Source organism: Anser brachyrhynchus (genome assembly GCF_964034855.1).
Source record: "Anser brachyrhynchus genome assembly, chromosome: 3".
In the NCBI taxonomy this organism is placed as follows: domain Eukaryota; kingdom Metazoa; phylum Chordata; class Aves; order Anseriformes; family Anatidae; genus Anser; species Anser brachyrhynchus.
In genome coordinates this window covers 8,189,712-8,215,989 of record NC_137696.1, presented here as the reverse complement: position 1 = coordinate 8,215,989, position 26,278 = coordinate 8,189,712, and the positions used below count along the sequence as shown (strand labels likewise).

General features: G+C 39.1%; 1 protein-coding gene across 1 annotated transcript in view; it reads left to right on the top strand.

Moving 5' to 3' along the window:
- LOC308193336 (uncharacterized protein) overlaps positions 1 to 26,278 on the top strand; it is a 440,865-nt gene that overhangs the window by 325,199 nt on the left and 89,388 nt on the right. The window contains exon 16 of the mRNA XM_080587926.1: positions 23,463 to 23,575. Coding sequence (XP_080444052.1) covers positions 23,463 to 23,575 — 113 coding nt within the window. The remainder of the gene's footprint in view (positions 1 to 23,462; positions 23,576 to 26,278) is intronic.

Sequence of the window (26,278 nt, the reverse complement as noted above, 5' to 3'; positions counted from 1 at the left end):
AGGTATGAGTTTAAGAAAAAAGAATAGGGGAAGAATGGTGATATGTCCAAGAAAATCATGACATTAATAACATGGAGTATGATCAAAAGAATACAAATGCCATCAAATAGGTACACTAGTGATTGGATTGGTGTGAGTGAAGTGAATATTTCAAGTCTTCCTATTTGCATGTCCTGTCACTTCGTGTTCAGAGATTTTGATAGTAAATAAAGCTGCAGTAAAATTTAATATGAATGTAAATCTGGATATGATATCCTTGCAGTGATTGCGAAAAACAAAGTTTTTAACATAGTGCCTTCCAAATGAATATTTCTAACCAAAGAGGTTTTGTGCACCAAATCTAGAATTTCATTAAGAGATAGCCATACCCTTAATATACTCAGTTTAGCACAGATCAATAATAATCATCTTCAAATTGATAAGTAGTAAAAATGTAAAGTTTATGGATAGTGAGCACCTGAAAAGAGTTTTTTGTCAAGTGTTAATGATAAATCTGCTGCATGTAAAAACTACAAAAGGACAGTGCCTCTTTAACAGGGACTACTATTTGTGCTCCGTGGAGCTTTGCAGTATTAGTAAAGCAGCATGAAAGAGTTGATTTTCATTTTATGTTGTGCTTGTGAGGCATTAACATGATGTTCTAACACTTGTAAATGAATACAGCTCTTGCCTAATCTGTCATTTTAATGCCTTATAGATTTTATTTCACTCTGTGTTGTACCAGATTCTCAATAATAATAATCAACTGCTTTGTTGTTCTCTTGCAGAAATTAAATTTCTGTAGTGAGTGTGCAACTAATAAAAGATGTTGCTTGAGGAAACAAAAAATAAATATGATGAATCATAAAAGTTGTATGTAGGGGGTTGCTCATATATGAAAGACAATTACCGAACCAGTGGTAAATTCATCTGATTCTCATATTGTCAACAGCTTAATAACTCTCACAAAGGGTTTAACCATAGTAGCTTTGTCTATATTGCTGTCTGTAATCACAAATGTGTATCCTCATAGACAGTGATGTATATAAAAGCTATACGTGTGTGTGTATACAGTATTTTAAAAGGCTGTTGACGTTGTTGTGCTGCATTCCTTTCTTAACCTGAGAAACTTTGCTGCTTTGCACTAACTCTGCCACTTGTGTAAGTCTAGCCACTCTCGTGTTGTAGTTAACCACGGGGTGAAGCACCACGGGGAGGTGCTCGGGAAGGAGAGAAGCCGGGAAGTTCTCGGTGTGTTGGTAAAACACTGACCGGCACAAGGAGAGCAAGGATGCAGTGTTTCCAACAAGTGTCTAACAGACAGCCTGGGTTGGCCAAACACACATGTGTTCATTGTAGACATTTCTAAACATGATTTCTCAGAATATTATATGCAGGTTAGACTTTGGATTCACCCTGAAAAAGTGCAGACAGAGAAAAATAGGAGACAAAAAAGTTCTCATACAAATTCAGGACTCTGAGATGCTCCTCTTGGGTTTTGTTGGGATTTTCCTACTCTTTTGGAAAGAAAAAAAGAAAGAAAAAAAAAAAGTGGTTCCTCTAGTTCAGCGCAAGATAAACTGCTTGACTGTAGATAAGGGTATAAATCAGATCTTGGAATAAAATAGCTGTATTATCCGGTAAACTTTACTGACCGATACCCATGTTTTTCTCCGTGAGGGATCAGACACACAGGTGAAAGGCAACCATTCTATCAAATTCATGTTTTAATTCCCTTCTTTCTTAGTGTAAGTGAATGTCGTCAGAATAAGGCAACAGGGAACCAGGCCCTTTTTTACCTGCATGGTACGAGTGAGAAGTATCGCGTATCTCAGCAGCAGATAATCCCAGCTGGCTGGTGAGGGTTTCAGCAGGGCGTGGTATTTCTCAGCTGGATGGAGAAGAGGAAGGGCTGGGAGAAAGGCTGGGTTTGTCTTGTTCTTTTATGCATCCAGTTCAAGTGTTCAAGCAGAATTATGGCTTTGCAAGAAAAAAAAAAAAAAAGTATATATTATTGCATCATGAAGAACCTTCCTTCGTGGCTATATAAAATAATCCATAATTTTGTGTGTAAAAGCATGCACTTATCTTTTGGTGTTATCTGCTTCTAGTATAGCCTCATCTTTTGCCTCCTACTTGAGAATGTGGCTGCTAATTTTACTTTCAAGTTGTCAGAGTATTGTCATTTCTTCTGTTTGCTGAAGTATATGCAGAAGGGTACAGATAATCTTTTATAGGAGTGCAGGGGAGTTGGTAAGGACATTTAAGGCCCAATTCCTACAGCAGCTTTGCATCCAACAGTTCCCGTTAGGCATCAGAATGAAATAACTAACATTCCCGAGCAGCTGGAGTTCATTTTAGTAGGAACTGAGGGGATACCCATCACTTCTTAAAACCTTGTTTTTTTTTTGTTTTTTTTTTTTTTTTCCCAGAAGGAATTTGAGCTCCCGTAAGTAACCAGCTACTAGGGATTGTGCAACTGTGGGGATCTGGGCTATCAGCATTGATTTTTACCTGAGATACTGCAGCAAGGAGGGTCAGCTGAGCAGAGAATCGTTCCAAGAACATTTATATTGCTATTGCCAATTTCTTCTTTTGAGCTGAATCCAACACTGTTGATGACGATGGGGCTGCCCAGGGGCAGAACTCCTTTCCATCCCATAATACAAAGTATGGACTTGTATACCTGAGTGACAACACCATGAACCCTTAGCCTGTCTCTTACCAATCCTAACAGCAACCCTCAAGATTTTATTTTATCCTGGTTCTTGATCAGCCTTTGCTAGGAATCACAGCTGGAAGAAAATCCAGTGGTTGTCTTTTCTCGTGGGAAAATTCAGTGGGCACCATATTGGGGGTGATTTAAAATTTGGATATGAACGGGGAAATAGTTTATAGAAGTTACATAAGGTTTATTTCACCGCTAAGTACATTATATGGTATTCTATTTATCTCTTTATGTTGGTACAAAGCTGGTGTTGCAGATAGGTATGCCTGCCAAAGGACAGGTTTAGGTCAAAGAACCTGAAGGAAGAAGCAAGAAAAAAAAAATAAATGTGAGACTGTGAAATAACGGGAAACTTGTAATGTTATCACAGAAGGTATCTACTTCATAAAATAGGGCATGTCAGGCTGGCAGGGACCTCAGGAGGTCTTCAGTCCAACCTCCAAAGCAAAATCTGCTGCTGGATCAGGCCAGGTTGATCAGGGTCTTACCCTGTCGGGTCTTGAGAGCCTCCAAGGATGGAGACTGCTCAGCCTTCCTGGGCAAACGTCCCACTGCTTGAGATTGTTGAGATTGAAATGTCTTGAGCATATAATGGGAGCGGTGCATGCTGGATAGTGCTGGGAGATCTTTGGACAAGCTTGGATATAAAATGGTGTCTCTAAAAAGAGGCTCCAAGTCTTGGGAGAGGCACCGTGGTTTGGCTGAGTGGTCGGAGTGTGGGCCTGGGAGCCGGGAACCCCCTGCTTTCTCATTTGAGTTCTGCCTGTAACTCGCTGAGTGCCTTCCAGCAAGTCACATTTTCCCCTCTGTCTCAGTTTCTCCATTTATAAAATGGGGATAATAATACTTACCTACCCCACAGGGTGTTGTGAGGATTAATTAGTTGTTGGTACAGCACTTAAAAGATGTAAATAGCCATATAAATGCTGAATATTATCATTATAATGAGAAGCACACAGCACTGTAAGAAAAGAAATGGTCTCAAAATAGGTCGCATGTGCCATTATGACCCCCCACAAGAATAGCTTCTGGGGTTTATTTGAAACATCATCAAGCATCAAACTTCCAAATCTATAGTTTGATGCTCTATTGTAGCTGTTAACGTTTCTTTCTCTTTCCAGTTATTTTTTTATAGTCAGTGCAAGTTAGAAAAACAAGCCCAGGTAAACATATGTAGTGGTCCTGCTTGAATAAGCACTTACTTTTATGATGTTTATGTTAAATATATAAGGATCATTAGGAGGACAAGGTGACACAGTCAGTTATTTTGATAGCCTCGAGGCACTTCACCACTGACACCTGGTTTTGAATTCCAATTGGAAATGACCCAAATTATCGTAAAAATATGAAGTTTGTGTACCTAAAACTCGAATTCCAGAAAGTATTCAAAAACAGAGATGACAACGATAGCAAACTGCACTTCAGCAATGCTTTCTTAATTGTATCATGTAATTTAGAAGCCAATCTGGAAGAAAGAAAAAAAAAAGAAAGAGAAAAAAAAATACCAGCAGGGCTCGTCAGGGTTACTCTGACATCCCAGAGTCACTGGTGCCAGTAACCAGAGCTCTAGTAAGTGATCTCAGCAAGTCTAGTAGCGAAGCTCTGTTGCCAGGAATGTTAAAATGCCCACCCAAGAGTAAAAAAAAATCTGTCTTTATAACTCATTGTACAAAGTAGGACTCTTGCCATTGTCATCGAAGTCACTGGGTCAGATCTGATTTCTTTTTTTCCCCCTGTATGAAATGGAAAAAAAAATGCTGTTCATAGATTTCTGTTTAATAGTGTTTGCCAGACAAAGTGGGATTTTCACAGCACAAGTTCTATAGCTCAAGAGCCCTATTCATCCAGCATTTATTTTTTAGGTCCTTTATCCACCCTTTCTGGGTTTACGATAAATAGAGGAAAAACAGAGAATTTACACACTTAAGTAAATTTTGCATCAAAACTCTTCTGTGCTTTTCTTTATTTTTTTTCCTTTTTTTTTTTTTTTTGGTAATGGTAGTGAAATCCCAAGAAGGTATTCTTAATGATCTTCATCTACAAAACTCATAAAATGAATATTAACAGCGAAAACTAAGAAGTATTTCCCACCAGAAAATAGATACTTCCCTCTCAATAAAGACAGGTCCCATCAGGTAATGTATTATAGGCATGTGTGATCTGCTGATAAGAACATAGATTCAGAGCTAAAACCATGCGTCTTCTAATTCTCCGTATGATGCTGAATTTGTCTGTGGCTCGGGGCAAGTCGCCTCTCTGTCTGAATTCTCTCTGCATAGCATGGAGATATTTTTGAGTACAGCACATCATGCAGTTGCTATAAGGTGTTGAATTCTGTCCGTAAATATTCTGGAGAAGTTGGATTCCTGATAAGCTGTGAGTAAAGTTTTGTCTCAGAGTATTTCATAAAACTTCACTTACTGTTCATTTAACCGTACAGTGCCTGACCACCCACCCCCCACCCCCCCCATATCTGCACAACCAACCTGGACTTTCAGTTTTCATAGTTTTTATTTACTACTTTTTAAATTTTCAGTGAAAAAGGACATTCAGAATAGGTCAACTTTTTAAAGTCTTGGTGTGGACTGAGGGCTGTCATTGAAATCAGCTAGATTTATCCAAGCTAGGATAAAGTCAAGACTTAAAATGTTTTTATTTCTTGTTCAACTATTTGGATAAATAGATGATAATTTGTGTATTCTCTTTGACTAGTATCACTGCATTTTACAGGCACAAACCAAACCAGACTGTGTGCAGTGTTCAGTTCACTGCCAGGAAATGTTTGTGCCCTTTCCACGCCATCCTACACGCAGGCACTGGCTCAGCTTGCCATGAACCATCGTGCTGGTAGTTTAGGGGATTAGCAAGAGAAAAAAAATACAGAGAAGCTTTCCCCAGAAGTTCCAAATTTGTGCTGGAAGTGATCGTTGCCATTCTCTGCTTGTATTTAATAGGAAGTGTTTCAGGAAAAGGTTCCTGTGCCAAAGCTGTAATTTCTAAAAACCCTTCCATGGGACGTGCCACTTGGTGCTGCTGTTACTGCGGGAGATACGGTCCCCTTCAGCTCTCTGATAAATCTGTGCCTGTGAAAACATGTTTTATTTTAGCGTTTATTTGTGTATTTTGCTCTTACATATGCTTGCTAGCCACATAAATGCCTAATTATTTTAATTTAGCTAAGTTATTAGCAGGAATATCTTGTGGCAGGAAGTCCTGTAGTCTATTTGTTCAGAGGGGTAGTGGGGGGGAGCTATCTGTTTTGAATTTGCTACTGTCTGATTTAATTAATTACATAATTAAGTTCTTGAACAAAGCAGGCTGAAAAGTTTATTTTTTTGCATGCTGCTAGGTGGCTTTGCCATGACTTACCAACATGTGAGATCAGGTTATCCTCTGCTATGACTTCTGTCTGCAGGTAGTTTTGAGTTCCCATAAAAAAGAAAGTTTCGTGTTGCACTGTTCAGAGTTGCATCCCCCTCGTATTTAAGAAGAACCTTGCAAATGGGATTCTGGCTGGCTATTACTATCAATATATGTTGATAATTATAGAATAATGATGTGTACAGGGAGTGCTGATGAAGGGTACGGAGGAAGGTGATTGAAGGCAGTTACAGATGGAAGTCACAGATTCCTCTTGTCTGGTGACAGTTTCCAAGATCTGTGTGGCAGATTTTTCTCTGGCCTAATAGATAGTTTATCATATTTCTCTCACTTTTTATGACTGATTTATCTTTTCTTTGAGTTCTTTTTCTGAGAATGCTTACAGCACCCAGCAATGAATAAGTGTAAATGATTATTTATGGTTTGAGGAAAATGACTCAGTATTTTCTTTAATTCATTATAGCAATGCGAGTATTTCTGTAGTGTACAAATATTTTTTCAGAACATTTTGCATGGTGTATAAACCATTCTATTGGCCCCTGAATTGCATTTAAATGATCATGGGTATCATTTTCAATCAGATGTATGCAACCCATGCATTTCAAGGTGTGTATTTGAACCAGGTGAATTTGGACTCTTGCATTATTTTCTGCTTTTGTGTGTGTGTGCAAAATTAAAACAAAACTTGTGGGAGGCATGCAAACCCACTGGCATATATTTTGAAACTAGAAAGAAAAATGCTTCTTCAGACCCTTGTGAAGCAATATTGCTTAATTAACCCTACTTAAGCCCTACCTTGTGAAAAGGTTAATGGGATTTTTAATGACCTTGAGTGGTCAAGGCCTCAATTTTACATTTCTTCTGAAAGAAAATGGAAAATAGAACAAGAAAGCTGTTCAAACTTCTGTGAATCTGGAAAAAAATTGGTTTACAGCAACAGTTCAGGTCACTTCCTATTTCATTTGAAAAGGTTTACCCATTCCTTACCTGGGACCCGCTGCCATCACGGCGGCTGTTTGGTTGCAGTGCGGAGCTGCCACTTGGAGGTTTTGGTGTCACCTGTGGCTTTGCTCACCTGCTGGCAGAGCGCAGAAGGGCCCCTCGCTGCAGCCGCATTGCACACGGAGCTGACCAAAAAGAGCCCTGATGGAGACCCTGGTTCTGCAGCACAGCAGCCCTCTCCCAGCCCCTTCCCCACCAACCTCTCCATGCTGTGCAGCCCATAAAGCGTGCGTGTCTTTTCCCCTGGTGATAAATGCTCTGTCGCTGCTGACTCCACAGGTACGACTGCCTTTTCACGGACAAATAGCCAAATTGCTCCAGAACCAATTAAAGTCTGACCATAATAGTTTTCATCTCTGCTGCTTCTGTTTAAGGCTCAAGGAACAGTTTGTGCATCCAGTTTTCTTTCTTCAACTACCCTCCTGCACGTAGGAAAGTCTCATGTTGAATATGTCCTTAGCAGCTTGAGGTTGGTTTCAGTCTGGTTAAGACAGGGCTCGGTCACTCAGTTTCACTTCACCTCTGCCTGGTCACGCCGCAATTGCATTTGCTTCGAAGTTTTGTATGGCCTTTGTTGTTTTGGGTATCTCTGCCATTGTTCTGTCCTACTTCAGTCTTCAATATAATCCTGTTCACAAAGTTAAATAGTTGTTGCTACTATTCTTCCAAATCAATGCCTAGTTATTAAGGTATAAGGTAGCTGGATTTATTTTTTGAAATAACTGCTACTTCTTGTGATCCCATTTCCATTGTAGAGTCTGTCCGCAGGTCTCAAAATGTTTTCTTAAACCTTACTAATGATTGGAATCTGATAATGGCTTTGGTGAAGCAGACAAATAGCATTAATAAGTTTTGCATTTGTTTTTTAAGCAGGGCTTCTCTGACTGTTCTAATCTGAGGTGCACTGGACATGTACGGGGATACAAAGATGCTCAAGAAAAAAAGAAATAGCCTTTAAGTTTAAAGAGAGAAGCTTACTGACAGGTGGTTATAGCTTCTGCCATGATAGAAAAACCAAGTTCTTCCTCTGTGCTTACAAGAATGCCCTTAATGTATTTACATCTTGCTACTTGTTTTCATTCTTTTGGTGTTTCTCAAAGCAGCTCAGAAAGTTGTGTCAGATAATCTTCATGTAAATACTCAAAAAAGCACTTGAGTTGCAGATAGGTTGCAGGTGCATGTTTCTGTGTGTTTTGATTATGAAAGGGCGGTGATCATGGAGCTATAGGTGATATACCATGAGCTGGGAGAGCTATGGTAGTATTATGGCAGACATTCTTTGTGAGCCATCCTCTGGAGGGTGATACAGATGTTCACACCCCACACACACACACTAATCAGTGTATCGTAAGAGTTAGTTAATGAGAGAGATCTTGCTTGTGAACAGTCAATACAGCAAGGCAGTCATCCACAGGGTCATGAATTCTCTGGATTTATCTAATGTAATATATAGCAAAACACTTAGGGCACTCCATATGCAGCTATTAATTGCATGAAAGACCTGTCCATAATTAGGCTTGGAGAGTAACCGTAATCTCTGGGATCAATGGTTCCTGACACCTGTCAAGTGGCGGGAGGGTAAAACCTTTTATAGCCCTGATGAATACTTGAGGAGTGGACTTTAAAGGTTGGCGAGTGGAAATAAGATGCTGTAAAATGGGAACTTACTGAAATGACTGAGCATTTTGTTCCTGTGGGTGAATTTCAGTGATGGTATAATTGTTGGGAATTCCTTTGAAACCAAAGAAGCTGCTTCAGAGCAGAGTTTTGCATTATACCTTTGCACTTTGCACTGGCAAGGCACCAAAAGAATCAAGTTTCTTTTCAAAGGTACATGGCATGAATTTTGACACTTGCTTCTTTGTGGGCTGTGAGCATCTCTCTGAAAGGGTGCATTCCCTGTAGTTAGCAATCCTGTATAAATGGAGCAGCCTGTACAATTACTTTATACAATTTTGCACTCGTGCGAATTAAAAATGGCCACAGCCCATTGTTCTGAAACCACTCATTACAACTTCAGGTTTGGAAAATGAAGCTCTAATCAGAAAATCTTTTCTTTCTGCTTGAAAATAGCCGATGGAGAATCTCTCTCTATTAACTGAGGTACTTTACAGATAGATAGAGGTCTGTGTGTGTGCATACCCATGCATGTCTTTTTTTTTACACGTTGCGTGTGTATATGTTCTCCTACTCAAGAGTAGCAGGTTGGACATACAGAACAGAGCAGTACATGCTTGGTGCTTGCTGAATGCAGATGAGTACATACCCCACTTCTGGAAAAGACGTAGAGTTTGTTTGTACAGAAAGGTACTGTAAACTAAGAATTTCCAAAATCAAAAGGAGCTTTTAAAAATCGCTTAATTTAAATTGTGTGTCACTTCAACCTAATTTGTGGGAAGCTCTTAAATAAGTCTTCCTGTCTCCCCAAAAACACCCTAAGGATCAGTTCTCTAATGTACTGTTCTGCTGTCAAATCTGTATAAACAAGTATAAATGTTTAAAAAGTAAAGAATACTAATCAAGAGATGGAAGACATGCACTGCTAAATAAATCTTGCCTTCAATTTATTTGTCTAGTATTACAAAGGCAGAGGAGATATCAATTAATATAGGCAAAGAGGACCCATAATTTATAATTAACTGGCAAGTGGTTTGTAACAAACAGCAGCACTGAATCTAATAGCCAGTAGAAAAATAACTAGTGTTGATTTGTCCCTCGGCAAATTAATAGAGTGCTTATCAATGACAGGGTTACATAAAACTGCTAAATAAATAATCATCAGTGAGTTAGAGTGAAGCAGATCTTTAACAAGCTTAATCTGAACCTCTTGACATCTGTAGACTATGAAGAGATTAAATGCTAAGAAAGAAGATACACTATGCACATTGTAAGCATGCTCAGTAGCTGTGCAAGATCATGTTCTTAGGTAATGAGAAATAAGGAAACATTTTTATTACAAAATTACATTGAAAAATGATTTTCATTATAATTAGACTGAAAATTATAAAAGGTATATCAAAGAAATGCTGAATTGGAATTAGCCAGATGAGAATGGCACTACATCTCTAAGCAGTGGAAACACATCAGTGGAGTCAGGCTTGATATATTTTTGGCTCAAGGATTTTTTTCCCAGTTTTATTACTCACCTTTGTCCACTTCTGCTTTCTGTGTCACTTTTGCTGATATTCCCTGGTAGCTCCCTTAAATCATCACAACAGCTAAGCAGTGCACCTGATTTTCTGAATGTCTCTTATTTATGAGACTGGATATATATGTACAGGATATAATTTTTAGACGTTTTACTTTTTTAAATGCTTTTTGGGCAGTACGCCCGTGTATGAAGGTCTCTCCAGTCCTTGCTTAATGATACCGTGAGTTTTGTCCTGGAATATGATTGTCAGCAGGCCCAGCCAGAGCCTTGCTGGGGAATGTGAGGAGGCCCCCTCTCCAACTGAAGATGTACAGAAGCATTCTTCCTGAGCAAGGGGAGAGCAGTGATGCAATGTTTTTTGTTGTGCTTGATGCCTTCTATCCCTTTTGAGGCTCTGAGAAGAAAGGCATTTTATGCAAGTGAGACTGCTGTCTTTTGGGGACAGTGAGGGAATGTGCAAGCAAAAGCAGAGCTGAGTAATTTTGTCAGGAAGCTTTGTTGGAACTTCGAGGATTTTGATCTGGAGCAGAAATGGAGCTGCAGGTCCTCGTTCTTTTTGTGCAGGAAAGCAAAGCTGCCCTGACACAGGCGGGCAGTGTCTGGTGAAGAGCATTCTTTCGGGAGCTCCTACCTTCCCTTCCATTGCTTTTTATCCTCCTCATCCTAAAGGAGCAAACAGACTCCCAGTGTATCACTACTCAGTTGAGGAAGTTTTTCTTTTAATCTTTCCAAATGTGATAATGAGGCAGTCAGGTACCAGAGATAAGTAATTTGATGGGTCTGAATTACCTTAGGTAGTGTCATGAATAGGAATTAATTGTCTGTCTGTAGAGGAGATCTTCCTGGTAAGGAGACTAATTTCATCTCTTTCCTAGTTTCATGGTTGGGTGGCTTTTTGTCTGTGTGGTGTTTTTTTGTTGTTGTTCTTGTTTTGGTGTGTTGCTGTTGTTTATTTTTCTGGATTAGACTTTAGATTTTCTCTAACCTCTCTATCACAGCTAGCAAAGACCATTACTAGCAAGAGAAATGTTCCCTTTATATCCAGTGACTCCTTTGTCCATTTTCTAGTCTTTTCTGCCAATAACATATGGAAAGAAGGATTTTTTTTGTTCCCCACATGGCAAGAAGAGAAACTGTTCTTAATGGATGGGTGTAGAAACTACAGTCATGAAAAGGAAACCTCTTACTAAAAATGCTTCCTTAATGTATTTTTGTTCATTGCTTTCCTGATTTTTGTTCTGAGAGTGAGTCACCACTTGAAAAGAGCAGAATGAGACCTCAATTTTATCTTTAATTTCATTAAATGAAACCTCTCTATGGTGGACCAATGCTGTCTAGTACTGTGCTGCAATGACGAATCAGTATTGCTCAGAAGTAAGAACACTATCAGTTTAAAAGGAAGGAACCTTATGTGGAGTTGGGTTTAGAAGCATCTTAAGCTAAGTGCAGCACATGTCCACATCCCTGCTCTGCTTCTCACGAGCTGAGCAGTATCCCAAATATGATGTTGTATATACCTGTTATGTCTGTCTATCACTGTGATTTGCTACCCTTTTCTATTTTTTTTTAAAGATACTTCCTCAGTTTAGTAAAATCCTTCTACTCCCCTGCTCAAACTGCAAAGAGTTGCCTGATTGCATGCAACAATAAATCATAGGAGGCTGACTTAGAAACTAACAGGTTTAGAAGAACATGAGTTTCTGTTGTCTAATTTCATAGCACCATCCTCTTCCAGGGCAGTGTCTTAGTTCTGTGAAAACCCTGCGTTGAATGGGTGTGTGCCTGTGGAGAAGGTCCTGCCGAAGCAGAGAGGTGAGGTAGGTCCTGTACTCATGTTGATTCTCATGGCACACGTGCAATGACCACCCCACAAATCAAGGGACTTTATTACTACTACTATTATTATTATTATTATTATTACTATCATTTTTTATTCTTTTATTTTGTGAAGAAAACATGGCAGCTTCACACGTTGCTGCCAATGCTGTGGTAGCCTCGCCATGTCTGAGGTGCTATCAGGGAGGTTACAGGGCGTTCATCAAAATAAAGCTGATGCAAACATGAATACTCCCAAGAATGAGTCCTTTTAACCTAAAAAATGCTGAAGGCTGAAAAGAGGCTAATTTATTTAAATTATCTGTATACATGTCAAGCCCCATAGTTTCCAGATGAAGCTGACAACTGTGAGTTAAAGAAAGCTTTTCTTAAATTTAAAAACAAAAGCCTAGCAGACAAAGTTATATCAGAAAACCTGAGCAACTAAGAAGATAATCATCTGTAGTGATGCAGATGTACAAAAATACAGTTTTCTGCTATTAAGCTTTTAAATGTCAGTAAATGGCAGTTTAGTAGATCATTTGCTAATAATGATTAAATTTCTCATTAAAATGTTTCCTTCATTATTCTTCAGGTAGAAATGTGTAATTCAACGATTGTTACATCAATTATACTTAAAAAGCTCATTAAAATACTGAAATATTATCTCTCGTAGCCAGAGTACTTTAAGAGTACTGTACTAATTACAAAAGGAATAAACTCTTGTAATATCACCATTTGAATTGATGCCTTATAAATTCTTAATGCAAAGCTAACATATAAAGTGTAAATCAAATATATAGATCCAATAAAACAAAACCTTTTTAATCTTGTTTTACCTTCAAAAGGATTCTGATTATTGTAATTAAATAATGCATGATATAATAAAGATCTAGAAAGTGTGATTATTTCATTGGCAATTGAATATTGGTGCTTTTTATTTATGCAAGCAATTTATCACAGACAATATGCATCAAGCATTAAAATATTGATACAATTACACCTATCCTGCTGAACCAATAAAAAAAACTGTGACATGACTCTCTGCTCGTGATACAAGGACAGTTTGAAATCCCTGTTAAATTTTAATATTCCGATGTGCTGGGTTATGCTAATTCTGGTATGGAATAATACCTCTGGTATCTACTGCTCTGCCTTTTATTTCTGTGAGATTACAAATCCGGCTTCACTTAGCTTGGCTAACAAGGACTGCTTTGCTTGCTGCTCTGTTGGTCACTCCTAGGAAGAAATACTAAAAGACAACTTTGAATTTCCCTTTTTACAGTTACTGTTCTGCTATGAATACGACTGCTTAATTTTGCTGCTGCTGTATCCTGTTATTCTTTCTAAAATTTTTAAAACGGCTTCTGGCCCAAGTCAGGGATAACTCACCTGTAGATGGTGGATTTAGTAAGACCTGTTTCAAAGCAAATGCATTTCCATTATTGTCCCAGTTTCTAAAGGCTAGCATCATGGTGTCAAGATAAAATATAAAAGGAAAGATCATTTGCTCTCAGTTTGAACAGCAATGCTACCAGGTCAGATGTAAATTGTGAAATTGGGCAGAATTTCCATACCTTTAATCTTATAAAACTGTTTTCTTTCTAAAGGAACTAAAAAGCTACACTTAATAGGCTAGTAATTATTTTGCCACTGTGCAGGTAAGCTGAGGTGCATAGAGGCTGTCTACTGAACTAGCTTGTTGTCAGCCTGATGAAAGAAAAGAAACACCCAGCAAAAACCCAGCGGCCCCCCAGCGGAGCGCTGGACGCCCACCTTTATTTCCTTTCTCAGCCAAGTCAACTGTCGTGTAAAGAGCTGGATTTCCTTGAATAGAACAACACTGCCCAGGTTTGTAAAAGATTAACCTATCCTACCATTCATATACTTTAATTAATTTATTGAAGGGACATCTCAAAAATGTGACATATTTTTATAGCACAAAGAAAACAAAGTGGACTAAAACAAATACTTGCGGCTGTGCTGGCTTTCAGAAATGGCCTTTGGATATCACTGTTCTTTCAAGTGAGGACAGAAATTGCAAGCTTCTGAATAAACAGCAGCAGAAAGATCAAAAAGCACCTGCAAAGCATAAGGATTGTATTGCTATGGGTGAAAGTAAGCTCTTTGCTGAGGGTCATCCTTGAACAAGTTCAGGATTTTCAGAGACCCTACAGTGACTCTTTCACCTCATAAAATTATAAAGCCATAATTTACATGTCTGATTCACCAAATTGATGACCACAACCCAGGTGGTGCTGAACAGTCAGTTCTCTTTACATTCAGTGAAGGAAGGGAGCATTTGACACCTTGCAAGATGAGAAGCTCTGGTTCTTTGTAACTTGCCATGAACCTAATCGTGTTTTTTCTTTTTCTTTTTTTTTTTTTACTATCTCATGAGACACTTTTAGTTTTTGGCTGGATGTACTTGTAGATACTGCCTAATCATCTCTAATGTCCGTATGTCATATTTATGAACTCCTGTTTAGCTTAAATAAAAACAAAGCTCTCAGAAGAGATAGTCCAGCGACCAAAGGCTGGGATTTCAAGGCATTTACTTTGTTCAGGTAAATAGAAGGGAAGTGTGTCAAGAGGAAAGTTCTAATATCTGCTATTTTAAATCTGAAATAGAAATCTTGCAGTAAATAAACAAACAAACAACAAAAAAAGAATTAGTCAAATAGGTTTGTTCTTAATTAATTTGCAAAGATGCAGTAGCCATCCATAGGTGCATGCAGGCACGTGCTGTTCCTATTTGCCTTGCTCCCAGCTCTCTGCCATGGCTGAGGAGGGGAGCAGATAATCATAGTGCTGTCACAGCGGGCAGGGGCTGCGGGCTTCTACCCGCGTGCAATTTGCCAGCACTTTAAAGCCATTACTGTGGGTGCATATTGGGCCCGTATGTGTACATATGTATGAGGAAAAAGCTGACTAATATTTGTGTCGTGGTAGATAACAGGATTTTAATTCTGGCGTTCATAGCCATGCCTTGTTTGAGGTTCTTTTGCTCTGTGATCTGGGTTGTCTCTTTGCTGTAGTTAATTGGGTGATGGCGGAGAGGAAGGGCTGGCTAACGTGGAGCTTTGAGTCGGTTGTTTTAAAGAAATAATTCCTGGGACTTATTAGCACTGCAGGCTGTGTTAATGGTTTACCTGCTGGAGTAGCAGCCTGTTTCGAGAATGTGCGCCTTACAATATAGATACTTTCTCTCTATGAAAGTAGCTGATTTAGTCAGAAAGGTGACAGTTAAGACTCGTTGCAGGAGAAATTTTTGCATCTTTGCAGAGTGACTTTTTTTTATACTTTACCATAGTGGCTGTCCATCACAGTTGTTATGTATGCAGGCTGAGTGAGCCCGCAGGGGATCCTAGTTATTTACACTCTTTTTCAAGCTTCGAAGCTGTTATAATCATTCGCTGTCAACTTTGTGCTGACACTGAATTTTACTTTGTGTTTTTTATGCTCGGTTTGGGTCTAAAATACTGGCATCCATACCCTACACTGTAATTCTATGGGTGACTGAGTTGACCAGCAATATACAGTATTACTAACAGAGCTTTAGAAACCTGCTGCATATGGAGATTTCGGGATTTGTTGATTGTGGACAGTAAACAAAGTCCCCAGGCTTTATGCTTTTATCCTAGTGGTGGCCCTCAGGAATAAACTGTGTACCGTGTTTCATCTCATTGCATTTTCATCTTTAAAAAAATGTAAATATTATTTTCCTTTCCTACAAGGCAGCAAAGTTGGAGGAGGAAAACTTTTTCATTGCTTTTTTTTTTATTATTTTTTTTTATTTTCATTCTCGCTTGTTTTCTCCAGGCCTGTGTTTTAAGAAATGCATATTTTTTCTGTGATCACCATATGTTTAGCATGAAGCTGCAGATAGTAGTGGAGCTGGTAATGGGCTAATACTTCAGATCCAAATTGAAATAATGTGTTGTGTGAAACGTTGGGAATAAATTATCATGTAAGAGCACGCATTGACAAATATATAGGGTTTTTACACCCTTTTAGGTTTAGAAAGGCAAATTTGCATGCCCGTGTTTAAAAGTCCTTGGTCTGCAATGCAGACCAAATAAACCAACTTCTTTCATGTGTGCACGAAACTCCTCCGTTATCACCAGGCCCTGCGATCTGAAATGGCAGCACATCGATTGCTTCCTGCCTGTGTAAAGTGTGAGATATACGTGAACAAGTTACCAGCTCCAGCATGAAATTTCAGGTACTCTGGGGCCCAAAGGGAGTGATCACACAAAATGATACGACCCTGTTCTTAACTGGACTTGAAATAAAACTGGTCAAGGAGCTTGTGTGCTTGGCCAATGTAATAAAGTAGACAAATAATTACTGAGCAAATCAAACACACTTACACCTCAGATGATTTTGAAATATTATCTATAATCGGGCACTTCTGTGCTAGGAGGAAAGGTTAATAAAGTAATTTAAAAAAGATTGTGTGGAGTATTACAGAAACAGAAGAGGACTGGTGATCATAATTGTTAATCTCCTGAAACACCAGTCCTCTACTGCACGAGGCATATATTTTAGTACGACTCCTTATTGTTCATTCCACTTATTACTATATTATACTGCTTAATTACCTTTTGTAAGAAATCTTATTTTAGCTTTCTTTTTTTCCTTTAATAACAAATAATGCTGATGGAAACGGCCCAGAAGAATATATGTACAGCTTATTTTTAGCCCTACCTGCTAAAGATTAAGATTAAAACATGTACAGTATATTGATAGATATTTATTTGGAGACTCAATCACCACAGAAGCGCTGTTGTGAAATACCACGATGAAGTGGGTAAATATGCCCCCCTCCCTTTCTAGCTTTGTTGTGTATGAATGGAGCCTAATATAGAGTACAAGAAAGGACGAGGTTTTGCTGTTTGGTAGTTGTCATTAGCTCCTCTGAACCACATTTCTAGTTCATGGCATTCCAGATAACCAAGGTAAGGTTTTTTTCAAGGCAAAGAAACAGAAGTATTAGCTTAGGCGAACAAAATCTGAGTGCTGAAATGTCACGTTTATAAAACTATTTGTTGTCTGATTACTTTCTTTATTCTCAACATTGATGAGTTGCTTATGTAAAGTGTTACTGAAGGTGGTTGAAATTTACGTGGCCGCCACAAACCACTTGTCCTAGGGCTCACAATGGTTGGTAAATTACAGGGCAGTTGGGACATGAAAATCTTCCCTTCATCCAGTGTGAGTAAATGGGGCTGCTGTGCCGTTTTCAAGGAGACATCACAGATCATGGTGGTAGCAATTGCTTAAGCCTCTCTTTTGGAAAGATGGTGAGGTTTGAAATGGACATTTACAATGTTTGTAGCAAGATGTCCTCTACACAGCATAGTAACTTCACTGCTCAGAAAAAGAACCACCACTTGCCAATACTGATAATTCATGGCAAGAAAAAAAAAATGCAGTGTTTGCATTGGAAAGAATGATGTTTGGATGAGTTTGGTAAAGGAGGTGATGCATCTCATGCTGTCAGGTGTAGTTAACTTCTCCCAGATATCCAAAAGCTTTCAGTGGGCCAGATATCACTGGCTCCTCCACCGATATCTGTGCATACATTGGTTTTCTGTAACCAAAACGTCACATTTACCTTAGAAGTGGAGTAGAAGTGAAGCTCTGAAATGTGGAGCCTGCCACAATTTCAACTGTCTCTCCTGCGTCATTTGCCTCGGCTTGGATGGCTGTTTCCAGAAATACACTAACAGCTGCTTGCAGCTCCTACGAAATACTTCCCCTGATTTACGGTAGCATGGCTGCTGGTTTGGGTAGCAGGAGAACCAAGAAGATGGATATTACGGTAAATATTTATAACAGTGAGTTTATTGCGCATATATTACTATCATTTGAATTGGAAAAAGACTACCCCAAGCAGATGTGACTTTGTGAGAGAAACACAGGCCCGTTTCCATCTCCAGGGGATATAATCCTAAGGATGCCTCAGCGAATGATTTTCTCTAATGTATAATTTTGGCTAGTAGCTATTAATGTTGAATAAGAATATGGTTGTTCCCTGCATCCCTTTTTAAAAATTCACCTGAGTGATTCAGTTCTGGTTGAAGCAGATTCTTTTTTTCTCATTTGTAACACAGACATCTGAGTATGTTGTTTAGCTTTGTCATCTGTCCATTAAGATTGGAGTTTTCCTGAAACCTTTTGCAGCTCTAAGATATACAGATGGGGAAGGAAGCTGGATAACATCTATATGGGCTTTACATAATTAATACCAGAGCAAAGAGCAATGTGAATTTTATTTTTTATTTTTATTTTTTGCAAGCGAGTATCCAGAAATTCACACTGTGAATATCTGGGATGCAATACACTGAACAGGTTAGAAAAGTAATATAGTCATAGTAATTACTTTCATCTGGCAAAATATTTCAGTCAGCAATGACTAGCAATAAAGTAAAATGATCACCTTTAGTATATCTATTACAAAAACAATTCTCTAAAATAAGAACTGCTCAAAATATCCACTGGAATATAAAGCATCAGTTCTGGAGTCAATAATGCTTTACTATTTTCGTGGGCTGTGCTCCTCTCAAAACAATAGACTTGAAATACAAGGTTCCAGACAATGGGGGAAAAATTAGTTCAATTAAGGATTTATAAATGAAGCAAATACTATCCATCAAGTTGCTGTAAAAATAAAATCTTGGTTTTGGCTTTTAGGTTTTATACAAATCACTTATATCCTCCTTAAAAGAGAACTTTTTTTTTTTTTTAAATAAATATAGTGAATACGAAACACCATTAATCCAGTAGTAATATCATCTGATAGTAGCTAATCCCTTCTTAGGGATGGCTTTGCCTGGTCCTTTGGAATATAGAAATGTGCTTTTGCTGTTAGGCATTTTGTTTAAGCATCAATCAGTTCCTAATGCTTAATTGTCTTCTCTGGATTCCCTCCCCCTCCCCAAAGAAAAAGACCACCAACTAAAATGAATACTGTCTTCAAAGGTATTTCCTTGGGAGTCTTATTACATTCTTTAGCCAGTTATTTTGTATTCTGAGGTTATGGATCAAGGGCAGACCCATGCCTGTGGTTTGGACTTGGCTATCTGCTGTGACAGGATGATGCAGACATACCAGAAGATCCTAATCTGTCAGAGGAAGTCTATTAAGTTCAAGCCCCTAAGCTGTCTCAGCCAAATCAGTGATACCAAACTTACATTTGTTTTTGTGATGACCATTCATTTTGGTCAAATGAAGAAATTGCTAGTGTGGTTTTTGTGGCTTCAGGGGTGAAATCTATGAATGTCACGTATCTTTTAGCCTCTCTGCTCTCTCTGAAACATTACTGAGAATGCTCTTGTATGGAGGGAAAAAAAAAAAACGCAACCATTTTTATTGCAGCTGTTTATAAGTCACCTTGATCATAAAAAGTTGTGGAAAAGAAGCATTAACTTCTATAAAAATAATTCTTTTTGTGAATAATAGATAAGGTAGGAAAAAGGCTAGACTGTCTGCAGACAGCTGTGTAGCAGGAAGAAAAAAGAGGTCTTGAAATACATCCAGAAGGATTCCATGTGTTCTGGGATGGTTATCAGTGCTGCTACAGACTGTGGACCTTGGACTTGCTGTGGAAGCTATGGACTTGGCTGGTTTTGAGGTCCACTCAGGGAAAGAGAGTAAACAGGGGGGAAAAAAAGAAAAAAAAAATAAGATGTTTTCCTGGTCCTAACAGATTTAAATAAAGACTTTTCTGTTTCTGTTTAAATATCCACCATCATACCTCAAGACATATATCAGCTGGTGAACAGGGAATTTTTTGTACTTTTTGGCCATAAAATAAAAACTATAGGGCAGATTTGGGGGCATTTTTACTGAGATAAGAACAAATTACTTATTTCATAGTTTTTTTCAACTCAAAGAATTGTTCTGTCTCTGTGATGTTTGATATTATAATTTCCCTGTTTCTCTCTCTCTTTTTATTTTTTTAAGTTATAAGGTAAAATTCTGACCCCACTGAAGTTGAATTTTGGCCATATACTTCTGTGGGATCAAGATTACATCCTGTATGTAGTCTGTGGTTGGTGCTTGTGCAACAAAGGTTTACCCAGGAAGATCTTAGCTGATGAATACAGTGAATCCAAAGTGATTTTTTTCCTCATGTCAGTTTCTGTAACTTCAGAGGCGACATGCTCACATAAAACCTGCAGCCCACATCAAGCGGTAAAGGATAATGTTAGGTTACTCCTTTCAACCTGCAAAGGGAGATTCGAGTATATGCAGCACTTTTAGGTAGGGAAGGTGAGGCACTGCTCTCAACTGTCCACCACACTTGGCTCGTTTTTTATGGAAGGCTCTGTGCTGTTTTCCTTCTGGATGGGACTGCTTAGAAGACCTCATTCGAGAGCATAGTAGAAAGGGTGTGGAAAATGACAGAGAAACAAAGTCTGGGGTCTGTACAACCTGAGTGTGATTATGGCATGTTGCACCCCAGCTTTATTAGCTGGGTTCTCCTACTGCTTTGTTCAGATTCTCTCCACGTGAGACTCTTACTTGGTTTTGTGTCTTTCCACTCCTCTTCTTTTTGACCCTGCTCCTGTTTGCTTCTCCTCCCTGTGTGGCAGCTTCCATACTTAGACAAGTAATTCTTCAGAAGCACCTGTTTCCTCAGGAACGCAAAACCACATTCAAAATCCTCATCTAATTCACCCCATTTTGCAACTAGCAGTTACATCTGGATGCAAAACGTGCAAATGGAGAGCTCTTGCAAAGGTGAATAGAGAATAGGTATTGAATGGACACCCACGGCCCCACCCTGCCAAACTGCTCTGTCGTTTCCATCACAGTTTTTAAATATATGCAATGTTTAAACTGACAGGTTTTGTCCTGAAGAAATTACACTGGAAAATTAATCTAATAAATTCCATTCCTCTGTAATGTCTATAATGGGAAGATAAAGTTGTTGGTGTTTTTTTTTTGTGTGTTTGTTTTTTGTGTGTGTGTGTTTATTATTATTATTATTATTATTAAAAGGTATAAGTTGAGTCACTTCTCTTTGGTCTCCCAAAATAGATCACTGGTTGTGACAGATAGTAATTAGTATACATTTCTGTGCAAGAAAACAAGGGTGTAGTTAGGTCCATTTGATTTCAAAAAAAGTAACACTGTAAAGAGAGAAAAATGATTTCCTAAATACAGAAATTGCTGAGTTATTACCAAAAAAAAAAAAAAAAAAAAAGCTTTTTTTTAAAGAGCTAATCTTATAAACCTTTATTCAAGTGCCTGTTCATTTTTTTTTCCTCCATGGCTTCATTGGAAACACTGCTTTTAAAACTAACAATGGATGGGCAATATCAGAACCAATGTAAAGTTCCCAAACATGTTGGTCCTGAATTCTGCATTTGAAACCCAGCATGAAACTACCCACATGCTCAGGAGCCTGCAGGATTGAGGTTGCAGTGTGGCACTGCCTTGCCAAGCTGCTCCCTTTCTCTCGTCCCCATTTTGAAGGACATGAGCACACATGGAGCTAAGGTGTGAATTTGTAGTACAGTAGCAACCCTGTATTAAATATCAGCATGCAACTTTTTAGCTCGTGCTGAGAGCACGTCTCGGTGGTATGATGTAGCAGAAATATTTTCAGGGTGCATCTGCACTGCAGGTGAAGATGTTACTGAAGGCCATGCGCCTGCCCCGGCCTTCTTTCAACTTGCAGCTCCTCACAGGGTACCACGCTTGTGTCTGTGCTGCTTCTGGGTTGCACTTTTGGAAAGACAGACACACAGCACTGCCACAGTTACACTTCTGGCAGTTTGAAGATGGTTAGCGGAAAGCCACCTGCTGCAGTCCAACCTTGTAAATGCTCTTTCAGGAGGGAGGAGAGCACTGTGTTTCCTGTCTGCGCTCAGACGCTATTTTTCCTGGGTCCTAAACAGTTCAGACACCAGTCCCTAGGCACGTATGGGCTACAGCTGAGCTGCAGAGCATGGCAAGGGGGGAAGGTGAGTGAGATTTTCACCATCCCTTGGTGTGCGCCCAAGCACATCAGTGGTTAGCTATAGCCTGCGCTGAGATGGCCTGCTGGAGTAGCCCAGACTGCCTGGGTCCAAAGCTAGTGCTGAGTTCAGCAAAGTGCCGCTGTACAGGTGCCTCTGCCATGGCTTTGAGAAACTGCTGCCCTGAACCGTCACCTGCTGCTTCTGCACTGGTTACCAAAGTAAAAGGAGATCGTGTGTTGCTCTCTGGGCTGTTAGTTATTAGGTGGATAGGTAATATCGCATCACGCAGCCCACGGTGTGTGCATAAGTTGGTGAATTGGGGATGCTGCTGTCACAGCGGTGGTATGTGGTAGGAGAAGGTAGAAGATTCAGGAGATCGGACTCGGAAGTCAAACCAGCAGCACATTTTTATTGCTGTCTTTTTTTTTTTTGAAAAAAAATGAACTGCTCTTAACATTCAAATGGTAAAAACCAAAACTGGTGAGAAAGCTCTCAAATTATATGTAAAGGTGTTCTGTCTAACTGCTTCTGGCCAAAAAAAGCAAGGAATTGGCAAAAAAGTCATTTCAGATTTCAGCATATTGGACTGATCCCTCAAATTTTATCTTTCCAGTCACTTGGATGTGGCAGTTAATCACTCATGCATGTTCTGAAACTGAAGTTGCTGATTTTCTGCTTTGGACTCCATTTAGAGCAATCAGAGGGACGCTGTAACCCCGATTAGCCGGCTGCCCTGGAGTGAAGAAGTACCTTGTTATTGTGGAGACGTTGTGGCTACTTTGTGCACCCCTTAAAACTCCAGGGAAAGTCCTTATGTTCCATTTATGAATGAGCGCACACACACAAAAGTTCACAACTGTTTCCTATTAGTCAGAGTATCTTGTAATAGTGCTTCTTTCAGATTGCTCCTGCGTATTGAAAAAAAAAAAATGTTTGTTTTAACAGACCCTATGTATTTGTACAAAACTGATCTGAATAATTCTAAACATGTAGGAATATACGATATTGTTGCTTATGGCAGCTGAACAACTAATCTACTTGATGCAGTGATACTGAATACGCTTCAGAGAGTGCGTGGCAGTCGTGTAGTGTGTGTGTTGGAGCTCTTCAATGAGGTTTTAGTTATTTCAAGTCAGTATTTTCTGTTAGAATCCCCCCAGCTAAAAAATAAAATGAAAAGCCAAGCACAAACCTTGCATTTCAAATATGAACTGGAAACAAACCCGATTTACAATTCACTAGATGAAAATTGCTCTCTTCTGCCATAATTCAATGCACATTTGGTTTATTTGAGAATTCATGTATTATAACCATTCTTGCTCACACTTATGCATATCTTGGTTTGGTGCATGCATGCAGTGGGGCTGATTTTTCCCCCCGTTTTTTCTTTTCTTATTTCTTTTTTTTCCTTCTGGCTTTACGTTGGAAGTGGAGGCCTCCCCCTCCCGACAGGACCTTCCACCTGAGGGCAGCACAGTCATCAGCTCGAACTTCTTCGGAGTCAATCTTGCTTGTCCCAATCCAGCTTCATTGCGGCTCCAGGTCAGGTTTTGTTTTAATCCCCCCCTACATTGTTTGCAATAATGAGATACGATCACTCTAACTTTTCAGACCTTCCGACTTCCTTTTACTGGGAGCTGCATCCCTTACTTTATCTTACAATATAGTGTATTTCCCTCAGTGGTTCCCTGTGCCGTTATAACATGCAGCATCTTTCTTTGTATTACCACAGTGTATTACTGGTTGAAGTAGCATACACAGAACGAGGCTCTAGGAGGGTCTGCATATCAATATGAAAATTTATACTTTTAACTTCATGCTATTCCAAGCAAAACTGAACCATTTTTCTACAATTCTGAGATTTCTTCTCTTGAGCTGGATGGTGACAGTGCAAGAGGTAACACCTTTCAGCAGGTAAAATATGTTGTTATGGAAAGGCTGTATGGCAGGGATGCTGACAACAATTAGCACATGCTACTCATTAACAAACAGAGATTACAACTGAGCCGAAATGGCACGCTGCCATCAGCGTGATAGTTACGGGGCAGTTTAATTTCTAACGAATGTGAGCACTGGATTAGTAACAATATTCAACAAAATGCTGCCTGCATTCTCTTATGGCTTTCATTACCAAATTGAAAATCTGTGTAGATTTCTGAAAATTACTTTTAAATGTAGCCAATCTCCTCGACTGCAAGGCTTGATTTGCTGGTGAGGGAGTCCTGCTGTGAGATTTTAATGAAAGATCATAGTGCCCCTCCAAGACCGTCAAAGAGCTATGGGCCCTGAAAGACCTGAAATAATCTGTTTTACTTTTAATGGCAGCCATTTTATATTCATTAAGATCAAAATGCAGTTTTGCAGGCAAATTGCAAAGCTGTTCCACTCACAGCTTGAGAACCTGGAGGCCCTACAGCTTTTTATCTTGTTCATAAGCAAATATGCAGTTAATATCTTTTAATATGCTTTGATGCTTGGTACCTTATGGGTACATTGTACTGGAGGTTAGAGAACTGCATGTTTCTTTGGCAGTGCTAGCAACGAACTAAAGCACTAGTCCTTTTATTTCCATAATGGCAGAAGAAATGAGTCTTTTTTTTTTAATATGAGCTCTGCTCAAATAAATTGTAAAGCACCGTGTAGTATATGTTCAGGGTCTCGTAGAAGGCACATTTTTTTCACTACATTCCATCTGTTGGTGGTTCTTATTATTTAAATTTATACGGCCACATTATTTAAATGTAAACAGCCAAATAAGATAGGATCAAATCATTGGCATCTGGGAACTGTGCTCTTATCCTCTTTGATTGTGAGGTTGTGTGCATTAATAATGGAGTTCTAAAGACTGTGATTCCACCTGATATACTGTATGACCTTAACAGTTGTGATTTTATCAGGGTTTCACTGTATGAGAAAATGAAGGTATTTTGCAGCTCATTTCTAGCAAGGCTAGTTTGCATCATCTTGTGTCCAGAGTAGTTCTGATTTCTGTGTGTATGTATTTTAAAATATCATTTTTTGTTTTGATTGCTGTACTGCTGGTCATGTTGTAAATCACATTCCCAAAGATCGTTTTCAGTGAATAAACTTCACCTTCGCACTGTATATGTTGGTTTAATTGCATGCTCAGAGTGATAAGTTGTCATTTCATCACGAGCTGTGTAAAGCTTAGGCACTAGTGGGCAGAATTCTGCTCTGCTCTGAAGCTAGTGTGCAGGGTCTGGGATGGCAAAGAGGCTGGTGAAATTCCCTGGCTGAGAACAGGGCAATGGGAAAGGCCCTTCAATTTCACTCTTAAGGATGGAAATATGCAGAATTTCATAATACATGCTTTCTAAATCTCACATATACAGTAGAACTTAACTTTTCCTCTCCCTCTTTCTTTTCCTCTTTTTTGTTGTCCTGTAGAAGGTGCAAGAGTGTCTTGCCCTATTTTCATCTGTCAGCTAAGAAGATCCACTGAAGGTCACATAAAGAAAATTGTCAGGATCATTTGATTCAAGAAAATGGTGTGAGCCTCTTTATGAAAGCTAATTCCAATCGTGTTGTCTCAAAAAAAAAAAAAGAAAAATATATATATAATGTATATATACTGTGCATTAAGACAGCTCCATCGAGAGGGCAGGCGCTCAGTCCCCGGGCCCTCCCAACTTCCGTGTGTATCTGAGCCCCACAGGCGTATTATAATGCTGTATGACATGTTTACAAGTTCTAACATCTTACTTTGTGCAACTGCATTGCTTCCTCGCAGGGCTAGAGAACTTGAAGCTTTGTATGTCTGGCAAAGATGAGGGAATTTGATAACCTTCTCTCTTTGGGTCTTAGGGCGAGTTGAATGCGTCTGGCCTGCCAAGGCACAATTTAATGGGCTTCTGAAAACACTCAAAAGGCAGACATAAATGTGTGGATGGGCAGCCAGCCAGGGTGACCTGGGGGATGGGGCCAGTCTGATTTTAAGCAGGGTAAGGTCGTGAAGGAATGTTTGAGGACAAAGCTGGCTGGGGGAGTGCACTGAAAGCCTAATGTTTGACTGGAATGGATTTACAGAGCTTGAACCTGACTCTGTAACTTAAGAGCAAAAGCATTCCCACCTGTCCAACTTGAAAAGGGAAATGGAAAATGTAAAGAATATATAATTAATTTCAATTACAAGCCTCACATATCTTTTGCGTGGTTATACGCTATCTTTATTTCTTGCAACCGGCTTAAGATTCAGTGCAGGAACTGTATTTAAAATAAAATAGA